General features: G+C 29.8%; 1 protein-coding gene across 1 annotated transcript in view; it reads right to left on the bottom strand.

Moving 5' to 3' along the window:
• The window catches only part of LOC124354746 (sodium channel protein 60E-like), a 748,213-nt gene that overhangs the window by 25,841 nt on the left and 698,229 nt on the right, over positions 1–24,143 (bottom strand). The window contains exons 20-28 of the mRNA XM_046805417.1: positions 22,437–22,689; positions 18,221–18,536; positions 16,156–16,272; positions 12,621–12,779; positions 10,697–10,801; positions 7,086–7,277; positions 4,496–4,650; positions 1,852–1,985; positions 1,253–1,446 (exon numbers count right to left, since the gene is read on the bottom strand). Of these exons, the coding sequence (XP_046661373.1) occupies positions 1,253–1,446; positions 1,852–1,985; positions 4,496–4,650; positions 7,086–7,277; positions 10,697–10,801; positions 12,621–12,779; positions 16,156–16,272; positions 18,221–18,536; positions 22,437–22,689 (1,625 nt within the window). The remainder of the gene's footprint in view (positions 1–1,252; positions 1,447–1,851; positions 1,986–4,495; positions 4,651–7,085; positions 7,278–10,696; positions 10,802–12,620; positions 12,780–16,155; positions 16,273–18,220; positions 18,537–22,436; positions 22,690–24,143) is intronic.

Here is a 24,143-nt window from a genome sequence, read left to right as displayed (position 1 = left end):
ACAAATAGCAACATTGCTGTTTTTTGGCAGATAACTAAGCAACTGCATGCACTCACATTTCTCACTGAAGATTTGGCATTAATTCAAAATCATAGCTTAATATTGCTGATATATTTATGTTTGAAAATATTTTAATTTTGAAGTTCAATAATGAATGATCTATTTCTATTTCACTCTAAGTAGTTGAATTTAAAACATTTTTAAAGATGAAAAGTAAAGACTTTTTAATAGCACATCATTCAGTACATACTCGTACTTTTCAACTATCCATAGTTTAGTGCAGATTTCATGAGAATGTTGGTCTGCAGGTATAATTGAAATCTTGCTGTTTAAAGATTGCACAAATCCAATTCTTCCAATAAATCTAGACCCCCATCCAACATTACTTTTAATTTTTGTATAAAAAGAGATGTATAAATTAAGATAGGCTCTTTTTGTCACTCTAAATTATCAGTTTCATGTGGGAGTTATCTACTACTGTGATCAAGATATCTAGACATGCTTGTGTGGTTGTAAGGTAGACTCTCATGATGCATTGTGAATACAACCAGGTCTACCACCACATCTTTAAGAATTATTGGACGTTGCAGCACTCTCTCCAGGTTCCTGTTCAGGCCGCTCTCACATGGTCTTCCAACATACAAGCTAATATGGTAATCAGCATTTCCTCAAACTTCCGTCATTCTCTTAAATTAGTTTTAATTCTCCATTTCAGATGATTTTTATCAACTCGATTTAGTGACAAATAATCTTAATCTAGTTGTTTTGTACTGTTTGACTAACTTATATGTTATACTGCAGTATGGAACAGATACTTACATAATTGGGCAGATTGGCAAGATCATGTTAAGAGAGGTTTCAGAGAAGCATTGAGTTGATAGACAAACTAACTTGAAGGAAAGTCTTGGAAGAATCAGTGTTAGAGAAGTTTGAGTACAACCAGTCAAGATTATTTGAATGTTTGAAGGGAATAGAACTAAGGTTGTAAAACAAGGTATAAGAGAGACAAGAAGGAAGGAGATCAAGAAACAGTTAATTGAAGAATGTGAAAGAATCCAAGGAGAGAAGAGAAGAGGACTGATTCAGGATTCTGGAAAAGTAAAGAAGGAAAGGTAGTTGGATGAGACTTGGAATAACAGATCCCAATTATGTGAGAAAATTCAAATAATGATAATTAATCTGTTAGTAAACAACACAAAAAATACACAAACATAAATATGATAACATAGAATCAAATATAGCCTGTTCTCACCTTTATGAGCCTCAAAATGCGGCCGATTCGGAAGACTCTAACAACCCTCAATAGCGTGGGAGACACAGGAAAATCTATCATAATGTCCTCCATAAGTATGCCCAGAATTGATGCTAATACTAGTAGGAAGTCAAACATGTTCCATGGCACTGTGAAATAGTGATACCTTAATCCTATTATTTTCACCATCGCCTCTGTAACAGAAATTGACATTGAATCAAATTTTTTTGTATTCAGTTTTTACACACTTTTCATACATGGTATACCAAAAAATTTATAGATTCAGAAGAGGTCAATCTTAATGAAAATGATTTGTTAGTGAGTTTAATAGCGTGAATTCAAAGTTTTTGTAGTTTGTCCTTCATGAAACAATCAGCACCGCGTATTAACTGTGAGACATTCTCATAATGTCTTCTCCATACATAGAACACAACTCAAAATGAATATCCACTGATAGCAGTTTCTTTCATAAAAGAAATCTATTAACATCATGTACTTCATAATTGGCGGATGAGTTGATTGCAGACCATTTTGAACATTAGCTTACTGAATAATGTATATTTAAAATTAAAAACCATAAAGGTGTTTTATGTACTCACCGAGACCGAAGACAGTAGTGAAGAAGGCATTGCTCACTTCCAACACAAAAAATATAGCATGGTGCTGATTGTAGTGCTCTATGCCCATTGTTAACATGTTTAGGAAAATTAATACAAATATTACAATTTCAAACCTGAAAAAAAGTAAACCAATGAGATAGTTTATAAGTAGGGAAGAAAACAAACACCAATTATGCCTGTAATACGTAAATATTACCTTACCAGTAAGCAGTGTATTATAAATAATATCTTATAAATAAAAATGAATCATAAAATGTGTTGCTAAGTGCTAATCTTGAGAACAGTTGGACCAACTCGGGTAATTTCTTTTGTAAAATATTTGTCGAAATTCTAGGGAGGTTTATATGAAGAGAGATTAGAAAAGATATCTGAAATATTTTTGAATCCAGAACAAAATTATAATATTTGTTTCACAACCCAAATTTATCTGACTCTAAACAGCTGTTAGATTGAAGCCAACAATCATTTGATACTTTCTAGTGAAGTTCGAAAAAGTGGCAGAATCACATTAAAATTTTATAAAATATTAAGTATTCAGTATTTTGGTATCACTATAATGCAGATAGCAAAGACAAAGCTAATACCTTACATTATTCCAGATTATGCCAGTAACTAATTAAAAAATCTAATGCATTGTAAATTTAAACACTGTTATAAAATCAGCTGTAATAAAAAAGCTGTGAATGTTTTCACCTAAGGTACTCGAAACTGGTGGGATTCCTTGACATTCCTGGTTATTGGTGGGCTTATAGCATTTAACAGTGGCTCAAGGGAAAACTGTGAAATTAACAATAAAATGCCTCAACGATCCATTCTTACCAGTCTACAGTCTGAAAAAACAGTACTTCTATAATGCAAAACCATTTTGAAAAGTTGCACGAACTTAATAAGGATTTTTCCCTTATACCGGAAATAGACATGAGTTAGATAGGATTTCCCTCTAGACCGTAAAAAGGTAGAAAGTAGTTCGTCTGTCTGTGCAATAACTCCTTAGCTACATTCTGTCGGGTACTTCAGTACTCCATTGTATCTGTTAATTAATATGATCTAGTATCTATTATTACCCCTTATTTCTGCCTTGTTGGAAATATACTAGCTCAGTCTTGATCACTATCTTCAAGCAAGGCAATCAGCTATACTGTATAGTTAAGTTGAGAATGGACAATTCTTATTTCATATCATGAAAAACTAAAGCTCTGGATCTTTTCCTCCAGTTGAGAAGTATAAACTTGTATGATGTGCTGGTGACATCAAAATCAATTCCCAGTTTATCTTGGCAGAATATGTTCTTAGGATCATATCTCAAACCATGATGTAGGTACGTTATTATAAGGATAAAATCCCAAACTTTGATTCTTCTAGAATAAACAGCCGAGCTGCTGATATACCAGAATTGATATTCTGACTTATTTGGGTCTTTGGTTTAGGAGCGATGATAACCAAGCTTCCTCAGGAAGTCATTCTAAGCAAAGGCCTGTCAGAACTCTTAGTTTTTACCTATCATGGGCTGTTTTTATCATAGCATATATTTCAAAATAATTAAGTTTTAATACTTAATTTGATATATTTATAAAATTACTTGTATAAAAAAAAGAAAGGAAAGACCGTTGAACTGTGTGTAATGTGAATGATAATGTTTAAATTAAAGCCCACTGTTTAAAATAGGCTATTAAAAATTACAGTATTACGAGTCAAGAATGCTTTTTTTCTATATATCCTAGTTTATACACTTAAAACTGTACCATTACACTTGTTATAAAACAACAGGCAATTACTATCTCAGTCCAAATTATAATTTTGTTGAGTAAACATCATTTTCAGAAGTGAGTAAATACAACTCACTGGCAAATCTTACTATGAGTTGACCTCAGTTGATTTATTTCAATTTAATTAACCAAGCTTAAACTTCATTAAAAAGAGTGCATAGTTTATTTGAATTAAACTCTTGATTTGAATAGCCCAGTATGATGTGTTTTGACAATTGACAATATCCTTTATTAACAATGTCATTAAGATATCTTACAGTATCATACAGTTTGAGGAGTTAGTTTTTTTTGTAAAGTAATAAAACAAAGTGATATGGTGTAGTCAAGGTTCTCGTTCCACGAGAGAGGAACTCATTCAGTGTATAGAAAGTTTGGTCTTGTAGCTATCACCGTAGGGTTTTCTTCATGGTTTCTGGGTTGTGGTCTTGTAAATATTCTTCCAGATGTAGTAGCAGTTTGTTGAATAATTTTAATCCAACATATGATGGTTTTTCACACGAGGCTGCTCTGTGGACTGATAATCTCCAGCCTGTCCGGTAAAGTTGCTTTGCAGTTTCCTTTGTTTTAAACTAGTACTTGATAAAATTATTCACAATTTAAGATTTTGGTACTTACATCTAAACAGAGGTTTACATTTTTAATTACTTTAAAAAGGTCAAGTTAAGTAACAATGGTTTTGTTATCTACTGACTAAATTTTACTTAAGTGTACTAAATTCACATTGTTAGCGATAACTTTCTTCGAGAGCTCTGTATTTGGGTTGTGAACTATACTTGGATCCATTATGTAATATCCAATGTGATATGGTTTTATAATAAAAGTAATTTTACTAATATCTTAGGTAACATTTTAATTACCTTCTGGAATTTGATAAATCATAAAACATAGCTAGGAACTGATTAATGGGCCTTTTTATAACTTTTTGTGGCTTCTTTCTCCCCAGCTTCTTCATCGCTGTGTAGTAATGCTTTTGGCTTTCGGTTAGGAACATTTCCAGCACACCACCTTCATACTGAAATTGATAATTGCACACTATAAATAACCTTACAATTGAGTTGATGTATCAGCACTAAATAAGTAGATAGTCTAGATGTGTAGTACATGTTTATTGTTCTCCACATCAAGCCACCAGTACTTTTGGTTTTGGTTCTGGTCCAGTGTGTGATTTGTGAATGCTGTTTTTATCCACTTGATATCATTCTATTAATATAAAGATTTTTTTAGTTGTACTACTTTGAAAAAGGTGGAATTGATTCCTTGTTATCAAGAATATTAACAATCTTATCAACTTTCAACAATGCATTAGACATACTTTTGAATTCCATGGATCAATAAAAATGTAATATCACAATTTACATTTAACAGGATTCTTATTTATTTTTTCTAAGTTGCAAAAATATACTGAATTAGATGTCTACTGATTAGACAGAGAATTTTTGTCTATAAAAAGTGTTTTTACTATGGGTTTGACTTAGTATTGTACTTTTTTATATGTGAATAACAAAAGAAATTGTCACTTATACAAATTTAATAAATGTAAAAGAAATTGTTAAGAATAAATAATAGGCTATTGAATAAACTTAAAGTAAGAGTTCATATTAAATTTTTGTTACTATGAATACTTTATATATGCAAGTGAAATAATTAATTTCAAGATAACTATTGTTTATTTATTTTTTAATACTTATGGTATACATTTATGTTATTTTCAACCTTTATTATTATATTTACAAAATGGCAAAAATACAGATTTAGATTTCTGTTGACAAGAAAGGTCAGGACCATAGTGTTTAAAAAGATGTGTATTTACTCTGGCCTTTAGTAGGCTATATACATCTTATATAGTATATTTTCAGGAGGAATTTGCATAATAGTTGCATTAGGAATATAAATGCAAGTAATATAATTACAAAGTTAGATTTGAATTTGTCTATTTTAAATATGTACATTTTTAGAATTAAGTAAGTAAAATCTTCATTACCAAAAATCATTTCTAATAAACACATTGCTGTAACATATAGGCTACTATTTAATGTTTTTTTTTCACAATTTGAGGAAAGCATGAGTATAAGTATTATTTTGTATTAATAAACTGTTCAGTAAAATTACAAGAAAAAAATTGTCTATAAAATAAGTGAATGTATAATAATATATTTCCATTGACTGAAATGATATTAATCTGCTAGACACCTCAGCAGACCATGTGAGGAGTAAATCAAAATTTCTTTTATTGGAAATATGATTGTTTGTTGTATTAGTAATGCATTGATTGGTAACTATAAGTTTAATAAATTTGTTATATGTTTTTGTTAGTATAAGTAAAGTAAAAATTATGAAGTCATGAAATCAGAAATCAGAGATTCTTTATTGATAATCTTTAAGATTACATGTAGCATCAATGATTATTGATTAAGAAATGAAGTCTTTAAAATACAGTACACAAATTTTGTATATTGCAGAAACATTGTGTATTTTCCATGTATGGAATATTTCAGCACCAGAAATTGAGTGTATAGTTATAAGTTATTTTTAATATTATAATATATATTATATATATATTATATATATATATATTATTATTATATATATAATATTATATATATTTAAGTTATAAACTGGAATTTCCATGTATATGATTGGTAAACTAACTGAATTTAGTAGTACTGCTGACATATTTGGAATGGAATAAGGAAACAAATATATTAAGTTTTTGCTCAAAACTACAATCATATTTCAAAGGTATAGACTATACCAACAGTTGTAGATCAAATTATTGAAGTGTTTAACTAACAAAAGCTCTAAATACTATGTATCTTTTACAAGACCACTTTTCCTCCACACTTTTGGATAAGAAATTGCTGTGTTTACAGTACGCAAATGACCTAAAAATTATGAGGATAAATTTGGAATAATAAAAAGTATAAGTTACAATTCATCACCAGTTACAATGTTAGACAACAGTATCCACCTTTAGTTTCATATTTAATAATAGTGGAACATTATAGTACAATGAAGGAATTCATATTTGACAATTCATGATAATGACATCTCAACAGCGAGTATGGGTTCGTGCAGAATTTGTATATGCTGGATTACATGGTTTTTGATAAATAAATATAGATTGAGTAATACAGAATATTTTTGTAGAACACATATTTTCAAAAGTCTCTGATTCAAGTCCAACAATAATAAATTCAATTTTATGTTTAATAGTGTTTCTGATGAAATTTTTATCATCAGTTTACTTGCAGCATTGAAAATAATGAACCTTTATTCATGAACAAAGTATGTGAAGGAGACAATGTGTTCATCTCCATCCCACTCTCCCCTTCCTCTCTAATCCCTCTCGACTGTGTTCTTCATTCAATAAATCTGTCATGTAAAAGAAAGTTCAGTTTATACTTTACTGGCCTTAGTATAATTATAGTTTAATAACACGTCATTTACCTTTTTCTTGAGCATATTAAAATTGTCTATAATTACTCCTATGAACAAATTAAGCGTGAAAAAGGAGCCACAAACTATAAATATGACAAAATAAATATAGGCATAAAGATTGGCCTCGTATTCAGGCTGTTCATCAACTCCTCTAGCATCCACAGCATCAGCCATTACTTCCATCCATCCCTCGAATGTGGCCTGTGCAAACATGAACATAATGTTAACAAATTTACATTTTTATGTGTAAAACAATTTTACATAAAACATCAGACTTCAAAACACTGTTAGAATAAGAAATTATTTGTTAAACAAATTACCTTATATCATAAGTTGTAGAGGAGATTATATCAATGTAAAATGTTAAAAAAAGGCAGCATGTATATATCAATGAAACATATTGTGTACAGGATATCAAGCTAGATTACAATAACATATCAAATTTCATGTCTGAGAAAGAACATTATACTATAAAAGTTTGGGGGAAGCATCACATCAAAATACATTGAGAAAAGGATATAGATATCAGTTCAAGCAGGTGTAATTCCAAGTAATAGAAACAGGGTTTTAGCTGTAGAAAATCATCTTAGGTTTGAAATCTTTTGTATGTTTATCATGTGTAATTTTGTACTGGATGCAATATTGCATGTAAAAAGTGCTACAAAGTTCCAAAACTATAACGTTTGATTGTTGATTGGTTACTTAATTAGAAAATCCATAAAATGAAGATAGTTTTATAACATTGAAGAGAGACAGAAACTTAAATAATACTAGTAATTCTAAAAATATGTAAAGGCCAAATAAACTGTCATCTTATAGCATATTGATAGATTCACAATAGGTTCTTATAGCATAGGAGTATTGGTTTATTGTGGTGGATTGAACAGATGTATATGCCACTGAATGACTCACGCACTGAGTTCAATCCACCGCAATAAACCAAAACTCCTCGCAATTTTGAAAATTATCATTGAACTCATTTTTGGCTAACAGATTACTTGTCACATTTTATCTGAGTCCCTCTTGGCCCTCAAATATTTTACATATCAAAGGAGTTTTTAATTTTGGGAACAACCAGTAATAACATGCAACTATATCAGGAATGTAGGGAGACTGTTAAAGTAATTAAATATTGTATTACACTAAAATGTTCTGAATACGATTTGATGAATGAGCTGTAACATAGCCGCAGTGCATGGTCCAATGACGAGACATCCCAACAGACTGGTCACCAAAAACTTTGAATATCATACAGATCTTTTCTGAAGCAGAATGGCCAAGTTTCTGGCAATACAATGCAAACTTTGTGCTCAAGATTTTCAGTATGGTGCTGCTTAAGTGAACAAGCAAATTTTTTATATATTTGTACTGGCACCCTTTTATTTTGTTCTGCTTCCTAAAATATGCCTCCAGTAATTTTTTGATCATTTTTATCACAGTTTTAGGCGTCGCTACCAAAACTTATAGGATTACATTTTCAGATAAAAAAAAATAAAAAACCTGAATTTTTGTAGAAGCAAAATTTGATCTATTTTAAATAATCTCATCTCTATGGGCCTCTTTAGACTTTAAAGCAAACTTTAAAACTCAAAAAATGTGCTAAATTACATTAAATTATGCTAGTGACAACGGTTTTTAATCTTAAAAAATTGGTAATAGTAAAAACAACACACGTTTTTGCAAAGAATGCATCTTTATTTAATAACATAATTTCTACATAAATCAAAACATTTTTAACTTGTTTATTTTTTTATAGTTGTTTTACTAGTTAATGGTTTTAGGGTTTTAATCATTTTAAATCATTTGACTTAAAAAAATCAAATCGGAAATGTGGGAACTAAAATATTTTGAGTAACATGTTTCTTTTTTGTGAATGGGAAACTTTTTCTTGAACTCTTTAACCACTTGAACCAAGAATGTTGTGCTTTTCATTCTTAGTTATGAGTTTGTTATATTCTTTTTTATTCAGAACTCTAATGGACTTCACAACTTTCATGTTCTTCATGTAACTTTCTTCCTGATTCCAGTTGTCTACATTAGTGTCCATGAACTCCATCTCTAGACCATGTGTTCTAAAGAAGTTTTTTGTGTTGTTGGAGATGAAATTTTCAAGGTTTCTTATTTGAATGACTTAAATTAACTGAATGCTTTCACTGGTGGATGATCAGAACCATTATTTTGTAGAGCTGTCACGATTTTCTTTTTAGTTTTTTTTGTTACTTGATCATCAACAATAGATAGAGCCACAATGATAGAGCCACAAGTGTTTCAAAAAGATACCACAGATGATCTTTTATTTTGTTTAAAGTTTTCTCTGCTACAGTGTTATTAACATCTTTGAAAGCTACCAAATCTTTTAAGAGTTGCAGATCATACAATAGAGTGTAATCAGGTGAATGTGCTTAGAACCAGTTCTTAATGTAAATAGTTACAGAAAAATACAAATATCTTAAATAGGTACCAGTCAGCTCTCTTTTAGTCAGTTGAAATTGACTGTGAAAAAAGTAAATTTTCAATGCGTAAATGGCCTTGGCCATCTACCTAGCTCTGTGTACACCAGCAGCTGCTTTGAATGACAATTATTTTTCAAGCATTCCTCCTAGGAAAATGATAGTCAGTTACAAGGGTTCCTTGTAATAATCCCTAGGATGGAATTCTTTTAGTTGATCTTTACTAAATTGAATAATCTACCCTCTATTTTGTTGAAAGTTTTTGAGTAGCCAGTTCCGACTTGGAAATGTATTCTGATGACTCACTTTTACAAACACTATCACTAGAATCTTAATTTTGAGGTATAGATTCTTTTTCTGTGATCCGTTTTATGTCCTGCTTCTCTTTTTCTTTTAAGTTTTCCTAACATGCCTTTATATTTTCAATTTCAAACTTTTTTTTAGCTAATTTTCTGTCAGTAATTCCTATTTTCCTGGTCGGCATTTTTTTCACTGAGTTAGCTAAAATTGTCTATCCTCTTCTACGTGAATCATTTTAGAGCATCCTTGTTTTTCTTTAGGTTTTGCCATTTTTAAATATGTTTTCAAGCTTCCCCACAACATGTTTTTTTAAATCTAGTTGGTATTCTTGCTTTACTCCAGATCTCTAAGACATTTTTAGCAGTGGAATTTGCTGATTCTCGTACTGTTTGTTTTGTTAATTTTTATAACAAAAAAAGATTTATAGTACCTCTTTTTATGACGGGAGTTTTGTCTGGCTAAAATCAGAAGACGTCTGACCAACTAACCAAATATCAGTCTTTTTCCAAGTCACTATGGTTGTAGAACTACTTGGACCAAGTACCATATTCAAGTATAACAAAGTTTTGGTTAAAAGAAGCTATAAAAATTATTTTAAAAGTGAAACTAAATAGTTTTACTACTAACGATAGAACAAAACTTACAGTAATGCTCACAGGTTAACCTAGTATGTATTATTAGGGTAAAGAATATCTATCTATTTATATTACACTTGGTTTTGGCAATTAATGAATAATTATAATTAAATTTTCTTCTTATTACAAATTTAAAATAATATTACAATAAATTAAAAATTGTTATAATCAGGTGTTAACAAATAATCATGTGAAGCTAAACTAAAAATTGTTTAAAAAAGTACCAGTAACTTACCACTTGAAAAAGGGCTAAATAAGCGTTTCCAACATTGTCAAAGGTAATTTTGGAGTTGATCCATGTAAAATTATTGTATTTGCAGTCATGGATATTTCTCACAACCTGCAATTCATTATAATATTTTGTGATTGCACTAAGAACGTAGTATAGAAGTAATTCATAATTTATTTACTCATGCATGTAATAGACTTATAAATAAGATATTCTGTTCATACAATACCAATTTGTGTCTATCATTTGCTAATGGAAGATAGATTTCCACAGCAAGATTTTGAAATATCAGAACAGTTAACAATATTTTGACTCTGTGTGACTAGAAAACTTGGTGAGAATATTTACTTAGACTGAGTCTTTGTAACTAAATGTTCATTTTATTATATATTATTTTACAGGTACACATATCTTCATATGATAGGCTTTGTCTGTTGTGTAAAATCTTACTTAGAAATTTAATACAGTATGTTAAATTTATTGTGAATCTCTGTAAATGATTTATTTTAAGCATTAAAAAGGTAAATGTATAATATTCACAAACTTAATAATTAATAAGTCAAAAAGTTCATGAGAAAACCTTTACTCTTTGTAAAATTACAAATTGTCTTCAATACAATGCCTCTATCATATTATATCAGTGTAATAAAATATTGAGCTGTTTTAATATTAAACCCAACAAATGTAAACTATAACTACATTAGAAAACCTTACAAAACCTTACATGTACTCTTAACCCTTTCATGAGCATATGTATTTGCTACTCAATAAATTTACACTCCAGAATGTCATTTCCTAATTTGCTTCGACAGTAGTGACATGCCTTAGTGTAATATATTTAATATTTCTATAAACAAGTTTTTTAATAAATTGTTATAGTTTAGTTGAAATATGAAATTTGTATAAGAATATTAACCATAGCAAACAAAGCTGGATGTTTTTGCATTTAATAAATTAGGAAAGAGCATAACAAAAGACTAAATATTGCAAGGATTTGGTAGGAGATATCTATCTGTTGCTAATCAATAATGTCTGTGCACAATTTCCTATGTAACTAAAAACTATCAATTGATTCTAACCTTCAATGACTGAGGAGTTTTTTTTTCACTTAACAGTTAACAATACAACTGGTGTGAAATAGTAATGTCTTTATAAGTTGCATTCTGTTACAATAATGATAGACTAATAATTGCTCTGTCTGCTTCACATATTCAAAATAGTTATTTTTACAAAAAGGTAGGAGAACGTCTCACACCACATGGGTCACGGAACAGACTTTGCTAAGGTTGCATGCAAAATTTCAAGCCTATAGCTCATTTAATTCTCAAGATGTCCTGCTGCCAGATAGACAGACATGCATCATACAGGTAAGATATTTTTACATCCTTCCAGCAGACAAATAAGATTTGTGTCAGCCTACTAAGTGTTTCAATGGCACAGTCACATTCCATAGTTGGACATTTTGGAAGTTTGGACACGTTTCATGCAAAATTTAAAGCCTGTACATGTTCTTTAACGAGATATATTGCCATATTATACATTCACATTTTTTATCATTGAGTTAAGTTTCATAGCGTGAGTTAGATTTCGAGATATTGTGCAGACAGATAGGAAAGACAAACAGAAAGAAATGTTTCCACCCCCATGATTGATAGGCTTTGCTAACACTCCATCAATAACAGTTAAAAGTAGTTTATTAATATTCATCTGAGAATAGATGACATCTTTTAATATTTTGGTTAATGTATAGTCCATATGCCCTTATTGTTATGAACACATAAAATACTAATCTTACAGAATGTCATTACTTCCAAAATGGTTAAATTTAATTTAGTTTCTACTTTTTAAAACACATTTTGAAAATTCAATGCTTTTGGATTATTGGTGATTAAATGTATTACATATTAGATTAAATGCAAGTAAGACTTACAGAAACAGGAAGTAGATCCCCATCGTCGTCTACGCATTTAAAGAACTTCCCTCCAAAAAATTGAACACCCATAATAGAAAATATGAGCCAAAAAACCAAACAAACAAGGAGCACGTTGAAGATAGAGGGAATTGCATACATCAGTGCGTTCACGACTATCTGCAAAATACATTGAAAAATTAAACAAAATGGAATGATAAATCAGAAATAGCATTATAAATAATTAATTCATTTGAAACATTTTTATTTAAAATTAAACTAGAGAAGCACACACCAACGGACAAGATATGCACAGGTTCAGATGCAGTTATTAAAAAAAAACATTGAAAATGTAGAGAACATAAAGTATTTAATTATTTGGAATAAAAAATTACTTTACTTCATACAGTGCTGCTATTTTTTTTTAGATAGTAGGATTGTAAAAAGTCCATTAATTATGTTTAAAGAACTATAAGTCATTAAGTTAAAACAGTATTAGTAAATTCAGAATTCTTATTTGGGGAGGGCCCAAACTCACAATAACATAACTCACAATTGTCTTAGAGAGGGCATTAGATATCTTATTTTGTAAATATGATTTATTAAAGGTATAATATGTTGGGGAAGATGTGACAGATAATAGTTATATGGTTTGATTCTAAAAAGTTTCATTTAAAACTGTATGTCCTTTTTAGCATATAATTTTTTCATATGAGGCTTATGTACTATGTTGTGATAACTATAGTACGAGACATATTATGCACACTGTGACAAATAAACTAATGTTTAATGTACTTAGGCCTGAAATACATTGCTTAAATTTTGTACGGGTTTAGAAGATTAGTTTCTTGTGATAACTCTAGTATTAAAATGATTAATTGATATCTCTTTGGAGTATTATAATAAAGCTAAATACCCAGGCTTACAATCACATGTTCATACTATAGCATGAATAAATATTATATCTACATCAATAATTCAAATGTGTCCAACATACGAATACCTTTGAATAACGTTCCACTAAAAACAACTATTGTTATACTTAAAGCACTGCATGTTAAGACGAGGGTACCCCTGAACACCAGCTGGCTTAGAAAAGAACCAAAACCTTTCAGAATAATTCAGTTTTTATCAAATCAGTGGAATGAAGAAAAAATACTGTTAGAGATGTGAATAACTGGAAAAACCCTCAATATGAATTAATGCTTTTATCTACTATATTGCAGTTTTTATTTTAACATTACAATAGCGCTGATTGTGTTCTTTAATTTTAAAATAAAATGGTTAAGTATTATTTTTAATGAATGAACATTACATTTAAAATTATAACTTACAAAATCTCTCAATACTTTCTACCTTTAAAATAAATTGCATTATTTACACAATCTAAATAGAATTACACTCATTTTGAATTAAGTTAAAACTTTACTGAACAAATTTTGCATTTTATTTTTTTTGTAATTACTGATGTGATTTAAAATTGGAAACATGTTCTAAATACATTTTACCAGCTTCTTCTTATTGGAAACCAAATGCTTACTTTATGAACAAACACTCCAATAAATGAGAACTTTTTATTTTTGTTTTTTTAAGAGGCCTTTTGTGTTCAATGAACACATCGTCAGACCCACATAACTGAAATAAAAGTAAAGTAATAATACAAACAATTTAGACTTAAATAAAAACACATGTCTTTAAAAATACAAAGAGATACAATTTTAAAGTCTAGGAAGTATGTCAACTGTATATGTAAAAATTAATATTTCATTAGATTAAAGGCAGTAACGGTGAATTTTGTAGAGGTCCAGGCTTATTATTTTCTAAATAATTTTGGTTCTTCTGCATAAAAATAGTTTTGTAAGCATCGAGGAATTTTTTTGTTTTTGATTTCTGTTAATAATTTTGCATTTGAAAAGCAGTGTCCAGTATGAAGTCCATGTTTTGCCATGGCTGATCTTTCCTCTTGTTGATACTTCAGACATGCTTTATGTTCCTTGACTCTCTTTTTTATTTTCCTTTTTGTTTGGCCATTGTGTTTTAAATTACAGTTGTCACAATTAATTTGATCGAGTCCAGATTTTTCATCATCGTCTATTTTATTCTTTGGATTTCCTAATATATTTTTTAGTTTTATTTTGGAATTTGAGGATACATTAATACTGGCATGTTTTTTAAAACTTTTAGCAATTTATGTAGTTAAATTGTTGTAAGAAACAGATATCCATTTTTTCAGGTTCTTTGCGTTTAGTCTGATAGAGAGTTGTTCTAGAATTTCTTTCAATAATTTCTTTTTCTTTTTTATCATGTTGTCAATCATTTCAATTTGTTAACCATTAAATAATGCAATTTCTTTAATTTTCCTTACTTCTTTTTTATAATTTTCAATTGATAGAGGGGTATGTAAGAGCCTGTGGATTAAACTGTGAAAAGCTGCTCTTTTTTGTGAAGGGGGATGAAATGAATCAAATGGGATAAATCTGTCGTTTTGTGTTGATTTTCTGTATACTGTATATCAAATTCAAAATGGCCATTTGTATTTTTTATAATTAATAAATCCAGAAATGGGAGTTGATTGTTACGTTCTATTTCACAAGTAAATTTTATGGAAGGGTAAAATAAGTTGAGAGAAATAATACAATTTTGAAGATATTGTTTCTTGTCAAAAACAGCAAATATATCACCTACATATGGCTTCCAGATTCTTGGAAAATAATCCATTGTTTCTTTTGCATGAGTTTCAAATTTACTGAGAAATATGTTGGCGATAAAACATGAAAGGGGATTTCCCATGGCAGTACCATAACACTGTGTGTAATATTTGTCTCGAAATTGAAACACATTTTGTGACATGCTAAGGTTGACTAAATTAATGTATTCTTTAAAAATAGTTTTTTCTAAATATATGGAAATCAGCCAGTCCTCGATGATTTGTATGCTATCTTTAATAGGTACATTAGGATAAAGAGATACCACATCAAATGATACAAGATATTCGTCTTGTTCGATCTTAATATCTTTTATAGAATTTAAGAAATCATATCTATCTTTAATGGAAAAAGTTGGGGGGAATTCAAATTGTTGAAACTCTTGCACTAACCATTTTGATATAAAATAAGATGGCAAATTTATACCAGAAACTATGGGCCTCATTAAGTTACCTGGTTTATGTATTTTAGGAAGACAGTACAATCTTGGTATAATTGGATTTGATACTGTGAGTGATTTTGAAATTTCTTTCGATATTATTGTCTTGCAGTGTTTTAGTGAAGCTGTTACCGATGCAATGTGTTGATTTAGAGGATTTTTGTTGATTTCTATATAAGGACCATCTTGAAGCATATTTTCCACTCTTGAATAATATTCACTTTTATCTAATATAACAATTAATTGTGTTACTTTTATCCGCTTTGTAAAAATTTCTCATTTATTGGAGTGTTTGTTCATAAATTAAACATGTTCTAAATATTGTATTAATTTTCTTTATCACTAAAAGACACTGCACAATTAATTTATATGAGCTGTTAAATAACTCATTCAAGAGTTAATCAGTACTAACCCTCATTCCTTGCCATCTGGAGATTGCTCGAAGAGGTCTCAGTGCTCTAAGCGTTCTTAGCGACCTTAGAACTTTGAGGTTCTCATTTTCTTCTATTAACAAACTAAATATTGATACCTGCAAGAACAAAGGTCTGTCAGTAAATAACACAAATGACTGAAAGTTAGTGATCGCACCATGTAACAGTGAATTAAGAATAATGAACGATACTTGGAAAGATCATGAATAAGTCATAAAAATCACATAAACTGCCAACAATTTGTGTTTGTGGCCATGGACTTATTTAGCATGGTTTTGTTTAGTGAATACTGTTCACCGAAACTCTGCACTCTTTTTGCAGGTTCCCTGAGAAATGATGTCATATGCTGAGTTTCTGGTAACCACTAGTGCTTGCAAATAATGAGTATTCCCTCCCTTTATTGGGTCATATTTGATATGACTCAAATAAAGTATTGATATTTTTTGAAAAGTCATAATGTGAAGTGTTTCAAAATTAAGTTCATCCCCAACAGTGAATATTAACTGCTGGCAACGTTGAATTGAAAATCAAACTATATAAAACATTTCTGCAATAATTATGGTTGGTGTTATTGACAATGCTTCCTTACTCAAGGAATGTGTTATACTAGTTGTTCTATGTCACATTGCGATGTTAATGTTTTAATTTTGTAGCTAAATATCTGTTGTATGGATTCAGATCAGACTACATTGTACCTTATTGATGCATAATAAAGTACAACTGTACTATACTATACTATTAGACTCAAATGTATTTAACTATGTTTCTAAGATATTTATTACTATTAAACTTGAGTTTCTGAATTATTTATTTCATAGCATTGTTAGTAACTGTAGTCACAAATGTAGTTAACAAACTAAATATCGATATCTCCAAGAACAAAGGTCAGTCAGTAAATAAACACTGAAATGAATTAAAGTTACTGATCGCACCATTAAGTATATATACATATATATATATATATATATATATATATATATATATATATATATATATAGAGCTGTACTTAAATTAAATTATATGTGGTTTTTTAAACATTTCCCTCCAAAACTCAATATTAGACATCAAAGAAGTTGTTCAACAGGAAAATTGTTTTAAGTATTCCCATTCTTGATGTCCCTTTGAAAAATGATTTGCTCTGAATTTTCCTGAATTTCTACATGTTTGTTTCTTTTCAACAATATGAAATTCTATTGAATCATATATTATTTATTCAAAAGTTATAAATATGCAGTTGGAAAAATTCTGCAGTACTGACCCTTTTGTTTACACATTAAAATTCTCTGTCATCCAAAACGTATACATTTGATATGTGGATTTTTTCCATAGTAATACAAATGTGTTATGTGTAAATTTTAAATCTGTCATACAAATTTAACAGTGTTAGTGGACAAAATTTTTAGAAGTTATAAATATTGATACATTTCTGAAACCAATTAAAAATTTTGCTTAAGTGTACATATAGTTATAAAACTAAAAAGAGTCGGGACTAAATTAGTATATTTGATAATATTTTTAAGCTTCAAAGTGCGGTTAAGAAATTTGATTTTTAAATATTGACATTAATAATATGTTAATTTAATAAAAGTTGATTTGAAGTTTTACAGATTTTTGAACTGAATAAACTATACACATTAACATTCCAAATTTATTTTTATATGTGTCTTTTTCCTTGTGCACTTAATATTATATATTTGATGTTAAAATATTATTTTAAATCCTATGCACATTCAGTGTATTGAACTAAATATGATTATGTAGTACAGTGTTCTCCCAGGAAATTGTTTCTCAATGACTCAAAATTCAATGGCTTAAACCCTCTGGAGAAAAAGAAGCTTGTTGCAATTTGCCCATGTGGGATCTAAGCTCTAATCAACCTCTGCTAACATTTTTTAAACTACTTTCTTTTACTTTCATTTGCTTGGCTAACTTACGTTAATGTAACTATGTGTAATTCAGTTCAAAGTTAAGTTATTATGTTTTTGGAATTTGAGTTATCGAGTGTCGACTCTAATAAATTAAATTTAAATCTCCCTTAGTACTTACAAAAACTATTACAAAATCTAAAGTTGTCCAAAAGCTAGTGAAATATCTGTAAAACCCGAGCGCCACCCATTTGAGCATCATTTCTACGGTGAATAGTAGACAGAAGCCGAAGTTTGTCCAGTAGAGAATGTTCTTGAGGAAGACGTTCTTATCGAGGTAAATGTCCTCGAAGCAAAGGGTGATACTGGAGGCGAAGATGAGGACCAGAATGACCCATTCGAACACGGGAGTGTCGACCACCTCCAGTACAGAGGTTCGGACTCCGAGCCACCATACACCCAGACATGAGTTCATACAGTCATCACAGCAGGGGGACCTGTGGAGCCAAAAAAATAAGTATGGTGGATTATTAATGTAGCAAAATTATAAGAATCATCACTCATATAGTTATGTAATAAAGAATAGTAAATAATCAGCCCATATAATTCTGTAGTAACAAATTTCATATAAATGTCAAGGGTGGAGTTCAGTTGAACCTTAATATTTGTATCTATTCAGTTAAAAAAATACATCAGAATTAACTAATTTAATGAAATAATAATGATTTAACTTGTCATTGGTCACAAACGTTTGCGTAACTTGATTTTTTGCAATCTGTAATTTTGACAAAAGTTTAGTAGTAGAGTATGTTTAGAAAAAAGTGTCTTTTTTTGTTTATATGGTGTTTATAACATGATTACGTTTACATTTACTTATTTAATAATAAAGTAATTAAAGACAATTTATTTTAAACATAATTCATTTACTCTGAGAATAATCAACATTAAAAATATTACTTAAATGGCTAATATTGCAAAGAACTATTATTAAAAAATAAAAATAATTACATTGCATATTAACTATTGAATGATATTTACATTAAATTACTTTATTCACTCCCATGGTCGCTCCAACTTCAACTGATTCGCAAAATTCTATACCCCTGCACACTGTACATTAGCTACAAGAAGTCATAATGGAGAAACCAGTTATTCACAACACATTGTATAATAAACAAAAATGTTGTGTGTCGGTTGAAAAGACAGACGTGTGACTTCCTGTGGGTTAAGTGTGAAGTGTAGTGTAGAATATATATATTAAGTAAAATTTAGATCAAACTGTACACAGGTTACCTAACTTCAAACAATCTGAATTAATGACTACTTAAATACAATGACCATCTATAGTACAAAAAGTCAATCTAGAACAGCAGTTCCCAACCATTATCCCTCCTGTTTTCCTTTGTACATTTGTTACAAAATTTGTACCCCCATTTTTTTACCAATTCATTTATTATATGACTTTCAGCCAACAAAACACACACACGAGTAGGATAATATTTATTTTTAAATGGTTTTTTTCTGCTTTAAATATAGATTGTTTTAATAAAATGCAAAACATAATTAATTCAATAACTTGAATTTTACTTTTTTTTACTTGTGCCAATGAAGATGAAATCATTTTACTGAATAAAATAATTTTAAGCAGTTTAACTTGAATTTTATTGAAACCAATCAGTAGTAATATGTTTGAAGTTACAGTGTTAAAGCAAATTCGCAATAAATAAATAGCAATAATAAATTAAAGAAAAAATATTTCTGTCTCTATTAAGTCTTTAAAACTGATGAACTTATTTGTTTTCTGTTAATGTGACCCTTGAGCCTGTTTTGCCACACTTACCATTTCAAGTTCAACAAATTTCTTCTAGTCCAGTATTTGTAAATGCTACTAAAACTTGAAGCACATTTTTTAGTCAGAGGTCCATATTAATCAATAATACTTGTCTATAAATGTCTAAGGGATATTAACTTGAAATTTTACTTCAATGTAGAATCTGTTGAAAGTTCACTGAGATTTTCCTTTTCTGGAATGAACATTACAGCAGTCTGAAAGTTTTTTTCACTGAAAGGATCTTCAATCCAGTTTTTCCCCTCCTTTCATTTAGGGAAATACTTCCTGAATGAAAGTATTCCTTAAGGTTTGTTAAGTATGACACTATTTTATGTTTAACCTCAGCAGATAGGATCGTATAATTTTCTATTAAGAAGCTGTACAGTGTTTTAAAATTCTCAGCCTGATTGTCTTCAATACAGATTTTCCAGAAGTACATTTTTTCAACATGGACTCAATTTTATTTGCTACTTTAAATACTGTAATTGAGCTGTTCTGTAGTCCCAAGTTGAATTAATTTATTTGTGAAAAATTTCTGCCATGAGTAAGTAAGCTTTTTAGGCAGTTACTGTTTGAAGATTGTGAAGACAGATTTGTTCTTAAAAAAATACTGTTAATGAATGTCACAGCTGAAATAATTGTGTGAGAAATTTTCCACAAGATAGCCACCTGTCTTCTGTGTGTAAAAACAGTGTGGAGTAAATACTATCCATATCGGCACAAAAAAAATTAAATAATCTGGAGTTTGTTGAGTTAGCTTTTACAACTTTTACAGGTTCATTAAATACTCATTGTAATGAGTTTGGCAACCTTCTGGATGCTAGGCTCTACCTGTGGATGCAGCAATGGCGCCATGCTACATAGGAAGCAATTTTTGTGTACTCCCATGAAGGTCGATATACCACCCAGTCATGGATTTTCTCCGTCTGTACGTATGCCACACAATTTGGCTAAATCTACCTTTTTCATAAAAGTAACCGTAAATTACATTGAATATGTCTCATCCTGTAGTTTGTTCAGTCATTGTATAAGAAAGCAAAAAATGTTCTTAACATTCCTTAATAGTATTAATATACCTTGCAGTAATAAGTAGAATTGCTAGAGAATCAATGTTTGTGCTTTCATCAACTTGAATTGAGAAAGTGGGCATTATTGTACTTGTTGAATTACCATTTCTTCAATTATGGTCTGACATATCTTGAATTTGTAGTGAAACTGTATTGTTTGATAACGGGATATTATTTATTTTACTAACATACCTTGACCAAACATACACTGCACAGTATCTTTTATACAAGGAGCTATCAAATCCTCAGCAATGGTGTGGTTTTTACCGTACCTTTCAGTGTGATAACTAATTCTATAAGAGGCTTCTATAGCATTTTTGTTGTCTTTGTTGCATGACACTAAGTAAGATGAAACTTTAGCAATTATTCCATGAATAAAAATGATCTTAACTTTTTTTGTACTGGCAGTATTTAGTATCAAGGTGACGCAAAAGTAAGGAATGTTTCATGCTACCATTACTTAAAACTTCTCAACATATAACACATAAAGGATTTAGATTTTCTTCTTTTCCAGTAAATGATAAATAATATTTTAAATATTCACTTGAATATTTTCGTTTCTTCTGGCAATGTCTACATTAGCTGTTCTACATCTACATTCACTGTGCAGTGCTACTGCATTTTATGGGCTATGTAAGGAACAATCAAACTATCAATGCGTGTGTTATGTTGATATTAAATTTGTTTTATATTTTTATTAGTGCTCTTGTCGGCATTGTAGGATATAATTGTAATAAAGATGAGGAAATATTGTTGTTTTTTTTATTTGTGTACTCCTGGATTTGGGTTATAAACATTGTGACTTTTCTGATGATGATGGCCAGGGAATTTATATATTTATTAAAAAAAGATAGCAGCACTTTGTAGACAGTACAATGTTTACAAAAACAAAATTACGCAGGCACCAAAGAGGCCAGAAAGGCACTTACATGTGCTCTGACTATGAGTAGTTTTGTGTGCAGCTACTGGCATCGTCAACTACCATACGCTCCTAAGCTACTAAAAATAACGAAATTTGTTGGTAGCAGAAGTGATGGTGTTAGTTAAAATTGAACTGCCAAATCTATTTGTATTTTAGGAGAGGAGATGGGGAGGTGTTTTCTGAATGGGATTGTGTTCCTGTTGCGTAGACCTTTCAAATAGTATATCACAAGATATTAGTTGCAATTTGCAAACTTAAAGTTGCCCCCCAAAACCCCCTTTAAAAGGGAGTGTAACAAATTTACGACTAAACAAAACTATACAGAGTTTTTAATAGGTATGATGGAGATTTTATATCGATATATGAATTAATTTATATCCAGATGTATCAGGAATTAATTTCTATACTGATGTATTATAGCTAGACATGTATTGTGCAGTAGTTGAACATGTCACTATGGCAGACATGATAGAACATATTGGGTTTTAGAGTACTCAAGATAACTCAGTATTAGAGCTACAATGACAGTATTAATTATTTGTCTTAACCTTTTCTGCAATACAAATGTAACATTTACCTTTGATAACAGTGTTGGGGAAAACAATCCTGGGGCACTTTAACAGTCTTATTGTGTCCAAAGCCTGGAAAACTTCCAATTCCATCCACGAAATTCCCCTGAGAGTCTCTTCTGCCACCAACTGTAAGTTCATCAACATAAGAAACAAGGGTTAGCCAAGGTTTTTTTTTGTTTGGAGGAGTGGCTTCTTTCTGACTTCCTTTTTGACTTTCGGAATCTTGACAACAAGAGTCTCTCTTCTTCAGGCACTCATCTGAAAACAAAACAAAAAATGCATTAGATAGAGTTTATAATAGAATATTCATGCAACTACTAAGGCCAAATGCATAGTTAATAGATAGAGTGTACTTTACTGTCCTCTCTACAAATAGAGAGATAATTTTGAAAAGTCCATGCAATTGAAAGAGATGAGTAGGTGACAATTTTATTTATTTGTCAGAAGCATCTCTTTGAGCCAATTTATTTGAGCCCTATTGCATCAATAATCTGTTTTTAGCATTCACCAAGTAGGATCATGCAAGTAGGCTAAATTGATTTAAAAAGACTCAACAAAGTTCTAAAAATTGTGTAATGTTGTCCAAGATCAGATTATAGCTTTTGTAGCAGAATCCTAAGACTTTCATTATATGTGTACCTGAAGTCAATATTACTTACTTGAGCAGTCCAGACAGTAAATTGCCACAGAGTATAAAAAAGTAAATATTGTTTCTTCAGCGTAAACGATTATCTAGACTGTTTATGGAAATAGACGAGTAAATATTTTCAAATTTTTTTGAAAAAGAAACAATAATGTTATACATACGTTATATTCTATTAAACCTGTAGTGCTATAGAATGGAAGAAATAAATTGAAACTAAATTGGAACCCTATTTCCATCTTGATCCATGTGTCTTCAATTCTTCAGACTTGATCCTTTTGGATTATCTCCTTATCCCTATTATGGAAAAATGGTTGGCTGGAAAGAGGTTAAATTAAAGATGAATTAGCTAAAGCAATTGTGTTTTATGAACATTGTCTACTTCCATTATTTAAGAGGGATAACAAAATTGGACTACACTGAACAAAGTATAATATCCAATGGGAAATTTCTTTGAACAATTTAATAGTTCTCATTTTTGCAGTGATTTTTCAAACCATTTTTGTAGAGCGTGATCATTTACACAAAGTAAAGTATTTATGTAATTAAAATGTAGTATTTGCTTTAAAACATAGCAGATGTACTCTATTCTCTATTCTATTCTACTTAATTGAGTGAGCAGTGAGTATGTTAATACAAACTGAGTACTCAAGCAAGTGAACATTTATTTGCCCATGGAGGGTAAATATAATAAACATAGTCTTATATTTCCTATCTACTTATTAAGCTATCATACTCTTTGAGTATTGAAAATTAAAGCAAACTATTTTGAATAACTTTTTAAGTGAAGGGAATAATGAAGCTGACAGAATGACAATGATGAGATAGAAAAATAAACGACAATTGGTATCTTATGTAGTTATTTAATATCAAATACTGTAAAAATTATTGTTGCAGGAGCAGTTTAATATTAAGATAAAATATTTTAGAAATTAATAAGACAGATTATTTATTAGTACTGGCTTTTGATACAAACAAAACATAGACTTTTTAAAATTTGTATAGTTTTACTGAATTAAATTTCATTGAAAAACAGTTTTTATTTTTATACATGTCACATAAACCTAGA

The sequence above is a fragment of the Homalodisca vitripennis genome, chromosome 2, assembly GCF_021130785.1.
Source record: "Homalodisca vitripennis isolate AUS2020 chromosome 2, UT_GWSS_2.1, whole genome shotgun sequence".
NCBI classification, from domain to species: domain Eukaryota; kingdom Metazoa; phylum Arthropoda; class Insecta; order Hemiptera; family Cicadellidae; genus Homalodisca; species Homalodisca vitripennis.
This window is presented reverse-complemented; position numbering and strand designations above follow the sequence as displayed.